The 10,828-nt window shown below is 32.0% G+C and overlaps 1 protein-coding gene across 1 annotated transcript; it reads right to left on the bottom strand.

Annotated features, from left to right (window-relative positions):
- Positions 1-1,097: 1,097 nt before the first annotated feature.
- Positions 1,098-6,442, bottom strand: LOC123915154 (heavy metal-associated isoprenylated plant protein 41-like). The gene is made up of 3 exons (XM_045966301.1): positions 6,202-6,442; positions 2,335-2,533; positions 1,098-1,380 (listed from the first exon to the last, which is right to left on the bottom strand). The coding sequence occupies exons 1-3, from the start codon at positions 6,440-6,442 to the stop codon at positions 1,098-1,100; spliced, it is 723 nt and encodes a 240-aa protein (XP_045822257.1).
- Between the last annotated feature and the right edge of the window lie 4,386 nt (positions 6,443-10,828).

Below are 10,828 nucleotides of genomic sequence, written 5' to 3' on the forward strand. Positions count from 1 at the left end.
TATCCATGTCTACCATGAAATAAATTTTGGTGTCGATGCTTTTGTGAATATAGGATGTGATCATGAACCCGGTATAAGGATTTATAATTTTTGTCCGGCTAGTTTAAATTCTTTGCTTTTAGCTATGTTTTAGGGACTGCTTCCCCTAGATTGATTGTTAGCTAGTTTTTCTCTTTTGGCTTAGGCCCTCTTTCTTTGTATCCAAAATAAAATAAAATGAATAGAAATGCTAAATGAAATAATCACATAAATTCAAAGTCTCATTAAATTATTTCAGATTCCCGTAAATTTTGATGGTACTAAGTTTCCGTTTGGCCCGACTTTTTTACGGTCTAAAAGCTACTTTAAAACAATGTTCAAAGTAAGTGCTTTGCTTAATTGTTTCTACAATTCTACAGTCCATTTAACTATATCATAAGTTCAACTTACCTAGTACTTCATTGTCGATGAAGCAATTGATCCTAACATAAAATGCATAGGGTTCACCCATTGCAAAAATTCAATTTTACCTTTGTAATATGACTCAATCTTTCCCTTTGATTTTAAGCAAATGTGTAATTCAATCAGAGGAACCTGTAGTCATAGGGATAAGCAGTTTTTTACTTTCTTTAGAAACTGAAAATGTTAATGAAAGTTGAGAAGTAATAAGACTGGTTGATCAAGAACATGAAGAAAGATAGCTAGATTGGTGACCTTCATTGCACTTTCGAGGGGGGTGTTATAATTTGTGGTAGTCGATCAGAGCTTGCATTCGCCTAGCCCCTTCAATTTAATCAAAATGGCTTAGGTATTTTTTTTTTCTCCAATATTTCACAGTTACAATGTATCCAATAGTGACATTAAACCTCAATTAATCGAAATCGAGTCTGGTGAATTCGATGAGATAAATAATTACAAAATATTAACATATATATGCTAGATATCGATTACAAAATCAGATTTCACTATTCAAACTTCTCCAAGGCATTGCACCTCTCAAAATAATTAAGCCTTGTCCTATCAAAAGAATAACTTAGCCTATTTCTACAAAGTTCTGTTTCCAAATATCTTGAACTGCAAGTCTGCAAAAAATCACTTATCGGCATTTGTAGCCTTAATCATTTAGCATCAAGTGATGTAAATTTGAAGGTGCTGCATTCACCAAGATAAAAGGGTTTATCACATCGATTTCCATCTCCTCGCTTGTTGTTATAACCTGGATAATCTTTTTTCTCGAATTTAGCACACTCAATCAAGATTAGAAAGCTTTTCTCAGCAAGCTTCTCTAAGTTCCAGTTAGTGTAGGGCGGTTTCATTTTGTGATTGACATGAATTTCACCATTGGCCACAAGCATGTGCCTTGCATTCTTGAAGAAACCATACACAAGGTCTTTATGCATCCTTTTAATTCAGAAAAAACAAAACACAGCACAAATCACTACAAATTATATGTATCTTTGATAATACTTTCATTCTATAAACATTATTTATGATATTTGATAACAAAAAATGAAACATGGGTCACACTCTAGAATTGAGAAAAACTGCACCTTAACAGGACTACGTACCAAGACATGTTGACGTGACATGTGAGTCATTTGTCACATGTGCGTTGACTTGGTCAGTGGTCAAAATCGCAAGTTTGCGAAAGTTAGAAGGCCAAAAGTGCCATTATTGAAAGTTAAAGGTCAAAATCGCAGATTTGTGAAAGTTAGAGAGAAAAATGTAATTTAAACTATTTTTTATTGATAGGTAAATCTTGTTAGCTAGGCCATATGGGTTCCGATACGCAATGTAGGACTTTTAACACATGTTCAATTGGAGAAGTGTTTTGCATATTGAATTTTAGTTGTACAAGTTTGGGGGTTCATAGTTCTAAAATGTCAAACCTTTTGAATTTTCTTACTCCACTTATAAACTTTTTTATTCTCACTATTCTATCCAATCTGGAGTTACATTTTTAAGTGCTATTACTATTGGCCTAAAGGTAGAATGACAATCAATATAGTGTAACACAAATGGTAAATATTTGGACCCCTTAATTATTTGGTTCAAAGTTTGATCTTTCTGACCAGTGTATATGGAAAAACATTGGTTAAGAAATCAATATAGTGTGACACAAGTGGTAGATATTTGGATTCCTTAATCATTTGGTTCAGAGTTTGATTTCTCTGACCAATGCATATTGAAAAACATTTGGTTAATAAATCAATATTTTAAATAAATGATTAGACTCCACAGTTACGCTGATAAAATACATTAGTTTACCGAATTAAAAAAGGCAGAATAGCAAGGTTAAAATTACATACTCAAGACATTAAGTAGTCATTAAACTGAGTCTAGTAGAGAACTCACTTGATCATCAACCAGTTATCTTCCTTCTTAACAAAGCCTGCATGAGGAAAGTTGAATATAATTCGATCAAACCTTCTCATTTTTAAATGTGAATCAAATTTCAGCTTGGTTGCATCAACTCCATGTAAAATGCATGCTCCTAGCTTCTTCAATTCATCTAAATTTGACTTTGCAAGCTTGTACTTCTTGATAACATCATCTACATGAACAGAAGAGCATTAATCACAAAAGGTGGATCAAAGCAATTTGTAGTAAAATGTTGCAGAATTCTATGGATCAACAACTGATAAAGCAATTGGGTTTTTTAAGCAACAAAAATAAAATTTATTGATGAAAAAAGAAAAAAATAACACAAGGTGAATTCTTCCTTCCCAACAAACTTATTTCGGTATGCACGGACCAGAAATCGAACATCTAACCGACTGCTTAAGGGGTCAAAATTCTTACGACATGAACCAATTCATTATCGATAAAACCATCTAATCTAAGTGAACCAAAAATTAAATATATAAAATACCAAGGAAAAACACATTGACTATTAAACAAATGGTTACATAAATGACCCTTACAAAAAGTTACATAAATGAAATGAAACGAAACAAGCCCATGTGAAAAAATACGACCTGAGATTTATTTTTGTCACTTTATTCCATTTCTTGCCCCTTACAAAATTATCAAAATACTTCGTGCCTTACAAAATTACCAAAATACCCTTCCACTACTTAAGTAATGAATTCTAGGTTTAAAATCTTGAAAATTTCATAATAGAAGGGTGTATTTTCTCAAAAATCTCATTTTTATAACGTACGCTAGTTATAAAATGAGAAATTTTCATATTAGAGGAGTGTTTTTTTCCTCAAATTTCTCATTTTTATAATGTCCGCTATTTAAGTAGTTGACGAATCCGCTAGTTAAGTAGATGACATGTTAAAATCTTAAATTTTTCCTCAAAATTTCTCTTTTTTATAATGTCCACTACTTAAGCAGCGGAAGAGTAAAACTGAAAACTCGCGAGAAACCAGAAAAATGGCAAAGGTAAATCTCTTCTTTTATTCAAGCGTTACTAACCTTGTCACTACTCACTAGTGTGCTACTTACAAGTTAGCAACAAAAAAAATGTCAAAATGGAATCTTTGCAACTTATTATACAAAAAAAAATATAAAAAAAGAGAAGAGATAGAAAGAGACCATGAGTGTCAAGAGAAGAAGCCACAATATTGGAAGCAGAAGCAAAAGCTTTGGCTAGGGAAAGGGAGAATGAGAAATCACCCTCACCCACTAACAGTATTTGATGATCACTAGCTACAATAATGTTTCAACCATTTTGAACCCTCAGTTCCTCTTTCTCCTACAGTACACATTTTTTTCTCTTTCTTTTCTTTGATTTTTTTTGACAAGTTTCTTTTCTTTGATTTAAGTGGTCTTTTCATCTTGAAATGCAACACTCCAAATGTCTTTTCACATTGCTGCTACTGCATCATTATATATCAAGCGTGTGTCATTGTACTTTTTTTTAGTATTATCAATTATCATTACTTGATTTTAAATTATTAAATTCATTTATTTTTAGAATAAATAAATTACACTCTATGCGAGAAATATTTAAATTATACTATTCTCACCTCTTATATTAAAATATGTACTCTCCTCAAATAAAAATATCAATGTTTATAAAACCGGACCGGACCGGCCGGTCCAACCGGTTCGACCGAGAACCGGACCTAGCACCGGTCCGGCTAGCCTTCCAGAACCGGCAGTCTACAAAACCGCTCAAAAAACCGTAAAAACCGGTGCGAACCGGTAAAAACCGGATGAACCAGTGAACCGGTTCCGGTTTTGTCTAACCGGCCGGTCCAATTTATTTAATAAAAAAACAGAAATTTTTTTTTTTCGATTTCCAGTACAGACAATAGTTAAAAAATTGCGATTTTTTTTTTTTTTTTTTAAAAAAGCTTGCACTTTTAATCCCCAAATCCTCCTTCTCTATCATGATGATATAGATCCATCAGTTTAAGACCAGCACAATTCTTTATCTTTACACCATTTAAGAAGAGGTAGAGTTTGAGAAGTTTTTCGGGTTGGATAATACATATGGTTCTGCATAATCTCTTTGCAATTGTTTCTTGTTTCTATTTCTGTGTAACATTGTTGCTGAAACAACAATTATTAATTTAAGTATCAACCTTTAAGGCAAAAAAAAAAAAGAGTTTGAGAAGAAGAAGAAGAAGAAAAGGTAGGTATAGAATTTGAGATGCAGAAAGTAGAAAAACATAGAGTAAAAATAGGGAGAGGAAAGTGATGTTGCGGCTGTGAACTGTCTTTGGCTAATTAGGTTTAGTTAAAAGTACTCCTATATATATTGCCTAATTTGCCTTGTGTTTTGTTGAACAAATGTATTGGGCTTTTCTTTCTTTGAGGCAATAAATATATTGGGCCATACTATCCAATTCTGTTTTTAAAAAACTACTACTATGATGAATTTTATTTATAAAAATTATTATTTATGAAGTTTAATATTATATTTATTTATTATTCCGGTTCGATCGATTTAATAGCGGTCCAACCGATCCGACCAATTGAACCGTGAATCGGAGGTCACACCGGTTCGACCTCCGGTCCGGTTTTTAAAACATTGAAAAATATTGAACTCAAATGTTTAATGAGTTCTTTTTAGAGGGATCGTTGGGAGAACCCGAATTCAATTTTTTGTGGAAATATTTGGCTAGACTTTCTTAACCTCGCGGCCGAACTCTAAATTAGGTCTGGGCTCCTTCCCTTGAAAATCAAAGGGCTAACGCCAACAAAAAACTGCTCTCCTCCTTTCCTTTCTTTAGGAAACACATCATAAAACTTCTGTTACATATGCTTTTATTATTTTGGCTTAAATGCAGTTTTGCCTCATCTGTTTTGATTAAATCGGAATTTTACCCCCTTGTTTTAAAACACGGACTTTTACCCCCTGTTTTATAATTTTTTGGATTTTGCCCCCTCCCCCTAAAATTCTGCTTTCGAGTCACAACTTCAAAGCTTCGTACACAGCTCAATTTGGATCAATAATTCACCAAACGGATATCGAAATGACCGTAATCGAGTTATCTTTCCACATAATCAAACCTCACTAAATTTGGAGTTACAAAGAGAGATTAATTAACGTTTTAGTGAAGGTATGTCCCCAAAATTCTGCACAAAATCTGCTTTCGAGTCACAACTTCAAAGCTTCGCACACAACTCAATTTGGATTAATAATTTCGTTAGCTTTAAAGATACTATTTCGTTAGCTTTCCGGACATGTAAATACTATTGAAAAATGAGCTACAGGGTGAGAGACATGACAAAAATACCAGTAGTAGTTCCATACAATAATTGATTTGTACAGATCTTCACTAAAATGATAATTAATCTCTCTCCGTAACTCTAAATTTAGTGGAGTTTGATTTTGTGGTAAACTAACTCGATTGCGGTCATTTCGGTACCTGTATGGTGAATTATGGATCCAAATCGAATTCTGCGTGAAGTTTTGAAGTTGTGACTCGAAAGCAGATTTTATGCAGAATTTTGGGGGACATACCTTAACTAAAACGGTAATTAATCTCTCTTTGTAACTCCAAATTTAGTGAGGTTTGATTCTGTGGAAAGATAACTTGATTACGGTCATTTCGGTATACGTTTGGTGAATTATTGATCCAAATTTTGTTGTGTACGACGCTTTGAAGTTGTGACTCAAAAGCAGAATTTTAGGGGGGGCAAAATCCAAAAAATTATAAAACAGAGGGGTAAAAGTCCGCGTTTTAAAACAGATGGCTGAGCTAATGATAAGTTCAATACAAGGTGGACAAAAATTATAAACTTGTGGACTAGCTAAAATACGAGTCGGCTGAGCTAATTCATGAGCTACTCGATTGGCTTGTCGCCTAACGAAACTGACCTTACAGTTATCAAACTCAGCTAATATTCTAAGACACAACTCAATTATGCTACCAAATTCAGTCTTGTTTACTGGTTTTGCTAGAATGGCTTTTGCTACTTGCATACAATTTGTTTCAATGACAATTGGTGTACTTGTTCTATTTGTACTATTCAACCAACATAATACTTCTAGCAGACCCATGGCTTCGGCTTCTGCAATACTGATTAAAATAAATTGTTGAGATTGTTTTATTGCGTGAAAGTGAGAATCAAATTGAAATTAAAATTGGTCAATTTAAAATTAATTAAAGGTTGAGGATTACTAAAATAATTATTATATGAATTATATAGAGTCAAACTTTGTGAAAATATTACGGAAGGAAATTTTCAAATTTCAGAATTATTGGAAATTTAGAAATATAAATATGGATAAAGGTTAAAATTGTTAAGATTTTTTTGGTACAGATTGTTAAGATATTTTTACTCTTGAATAAACTAATTAACTCATTTGTAATGACTAATGAGTAGCTATCTCATTCGATGGATGTAAGATTTTTGGGATAATAAAATAAGATGACTATATTGTCAATAAAAATAAAAATAAGATGACTATAAAATGATTATTGCTAAAAAAAATCTTATATATATATATATATATATATATATATATATATATATATATATATATATATATATATATATATATATATATATTACTGAATTTTATATTTATTTTGTCAAATAACTCTATTTCACATTTTCCATAAAATTTTAATGGAAAGTTGAAGAATGTATGTGCTAAATGAGGTTGGAATTTAAAAAAGAATAATACAATTCACTACTTCGATGGAAGAACTTTATGCTAAAATAACACTTAAAAAGGAATAAAACAATCTACTACATGTTCCCGTGAGCTTAACTCAATTGGTAGGAAAATCGCACTACATGTGCAGAGTCCGGTTTCGAACCCAAGACACTTCACTTATTCACATTTAAAGTAGATTTTCTAGCCACTAGGCTACTTGACAAAAAAAAATCCACTACCTTGGTGGAGAGCATTTTCCATACCCACCTTCTCATTACTTTTTTTTTCTACTCCATAAAGATACCGCTTTTACCCTCTCATTTCCACTCATTTCCACAGTTACAGGGTTTTCTTTTTGTTCATCGAATTACTATTACTTCTCGTTTTACTCTTAAACAAACCACCCTCTTTAATTTTGAGTTGTGTTTCTTTTTTTTTTGTGCTAAAACCTTTCGGTGTTTGTTATGTGTACATGTCATTTTCAATGTGCTAGTAGTTTCCTTATGATTAGGTTGTCTTTATGAACTCATTCTTGTTGCTAGAGCGTGCCATTTTTTGTCTAAAGGTTTGGCTTTTCTTTGATTAGTAAAGTGATACGGTTGTTATGTAAGTTTTAAATAGCAATTGCGATTATAATTGCAATTAAGTATGTTTTAAATAGGGTTTTAAGAGACGAAGGTGCATATCGGTCTTTGATATTGTAGAAAATTATGACCGAATGCGATATCTGATATTACATAGAATTACATAGATTTGCGATCAAATGCAACCGATGTAGCCTAATCGCAGTTACATTGAGGTTTCATCTACCCAAAAAACCGATATGTCGCCGGCAAGATCGCAATTTAGACTTTTAAATAAGATTTAAGTGATGATGGTGTTTCGGCTCCAAAAAGTCCCTCATAATCAAAACTAAGATTTTTTCAAGTTCTCCAGAAACTAAATTATTGAATTCTTTTGAAATTCATAATGAAAAATATAATTTAGTTCTCTAAGTTCTTCGGGTATTAAGGGTCCGTTTGACCTAACTTTTTTTCCTCTTCTTTTTACTTAAAAGTAAGAAGTTAGGTCAAACAACAATTTCTAAAAACTAGAGTAAAAAAAAAAATTCTATATTTTAGAAAAAATAATAATATATTATCAAATATATTTTAACCCTATTATAATAAAAAACAACAACTTTTAACTTTTTTTTATAAAAAATTTAAGATTTACCAAATAATTTTAACTTTAGTTAAAAAACTATTATTTCTAGCTTTATGATTAAAAAAGCTTCTACACCTAAAAAAAGTTAGGTCAAATGGACCATAAATTTATTGAATTAAGTTTTTGGTTTTTTTCGTCCCTTTCTTTTATTATTTTAATTTTGTTTTTTTAATTACAAAAAGAAAAATGTTAACATGTGCACCAATGACATCAGGTGGATCTCGTGCGAGACGGTCCTTTTTGCAGCTTGTGTGGCTCGCTTGTGTTTGAGTGATCTGGACAGAGAGAAATCATCGGTTGTTCAAAGGCTCAATAGGCACACCTCATATTTTATTGGATAAGATCAAGCTTTTCTCTTTCAGGTGGTTAAAGACGACGAACATCACGTTAGCTTTAAACTACCATAGCTGGTGGTCTAGTCCATTGTTGTGTTTGAGCCTTGTATGATTTTACTTTGATTGTATCTCTCTGACTCTCTTGTATTCTTGTATTTTTAGTCTACCTTGGTACGCCTTGTGCTGGGGAGGCTGTTAGTGTTAATATATATCATTTTGGCTTCTTCAAAAAAAAGAAAGTAAAAGTAGAAATAATACGTGCATTTAACTTTTAAAAAATTAATTTTTTTTTTTCTAAATCAATTTTCCATATTTAGAAAAATATATCAAAATTCTATAACGCAGACGAAAAAAAAAACGAAATTTTGATATTTTTTTTTTTGACAAAACGGTACTTTTTGATTTGAAATCTTAATTATTCAAGGTTGAAATCACAAACTCATAATTCATAAATCATTCTCCAAACTCAAAATCTCTCAATCCCCAAATTCTCTCTTTCTATCTCTCTCACACTCCATTGAAACACAACATTCCTTTTTAACTCTAAATTCAGAGATAGTTTCTTGATTAGTGTTCTTTGTTATCACTATCGTTACTGCAATCTTTCATTATCACTAACTCTGAATTCAATTTCATAATCGATTCATTCTACCCAATTTGTTTTCTCTTTGCGACACTCTTTCCTTCTCCGTCATTCATCATAACGCAACATGACGCAACACGTTCGTGTAACTCGCTCACTCCACTCGCTCCGTAACTCGTTCTCGATTTTTTCATCATGCCAAAGGATAAACTTGATAACAGGTAAATCTTTTCTATCCATTCTTTTTTTTTTCTTGCTATTTTCTGATTTTGATTTTTAGGGTTTAGATGAACAATTTTATTTCGATTTGAATCTTGAATTAATTTGATATATGATTTCTTTTTTTACTTTTTGCCGTATATGATATATGATTTGAATCTTGAATTAATTTGATGTCCATATATGATATATCTGCTTATCATTGTGTTGTCTCACTTGTTTTTTTACTTAAAAATCACATTTTTATTGCCATATTTTCTTACTATTGATGATAAGATTCAATTCATGTTTCTGAAAAAAAAATCTTCTGATTCACAATTTGAATCTTGATCTGATTGATAACCATTGCGCTGAGCACTTAAATCCAGCTATTTAAAAGTGTTTTACTCAATTCTAAGTTTTTTCTTTTCATTCACTTTGCTTATGTTCCTATCATCTGATTTTGGGGATGCTTTAACATTGAATTTACTTAGGATTATGAGATATAATTATAGTTGAAAATTTTTGTCGTGTGAAAGAAAGCAAAACAGCCACATTCATTGTTCATTGTAGCAGTGTAAAGTTTAGCATCTGATCTTGCAAATTCTATTGTTGAAATTAATGAGTTTTTTTGGAATTTTATTATTTCAGGGCACCACAATGGGCTAGTGTGAACTTAGGAATTTTCACTTGCATGCAATGTTCAGGGATTCACGGGAGTCTTGGAGTGCATATATCAAAGGTAAATACATTTTTGTTCCTTCTCAGTTTAGAAATTTTATAATGGCCGAACCTTCTGATTTTGTTACAAGGTGAGGTCCACAACTTTGGATACATGGTTGCCAGAACAAGTTTCTTTCATGCAATGTAAGAAACTATGCAATCTATTTCTTAATTACTTTCTTTGTGAAATGTACTATTGAGCAAATTATGAGATACAATGAGCAACTCTTGCTTTCTCTCTTATAGGACATTACGTAATATTGATTTGATTAGCTCTTTCTTTACTCATGGAAGATATCCCTGCTGCCAAATAGCGGCTATAGCACTACAGTGTAGCAGAATGTTAACAAACTACTATTGCTCCACGATACACGATTCAGCACAAAGTGTTTTCAAGTAATGGCTATAGCTGCATTATAAGCCTATAACACTAGCATAGCGAAATTTTAACGAACCGCTGTTTTTTGCAATTGACTGTGCTAGAAGATATGATAATTGCTACAAATGTTGTTTGGCTCTTGCAAGTGTAACTTATATGGTGTGGTTTATGCAAATACAGATAATGTGAAGTCAAATAAGCCCTGGGAAGCTAAACTGCCACCAAATTTTGACAGAAATGGATGTGGAATCCAGAAGTTTATCCGTGCCAAGTAAACTGTCAATATATTCTTATACATGACTATATGGTTCTAAATTGTAGTTGCGGTTGTGACTTGTGGTTACATTGTGACCCTTAAT

The sequence above is a fragment of the Trifolium pratense genome, linkage group LG3, assembly GCF_020283565.1.
Source record: "Trifolium pratense cultivar HEN17-A07 linkage group LG3, ARS_RC_1.1, whole genome shotgun sequence".
NCBI classification, from domain to species: domain Eukaryota; kingdom Viridiplantae; phylum Streptophyta; class Magnoliopsida; order Fabales; family Fabaceae; genus Trifolium; species Trifolium pratense.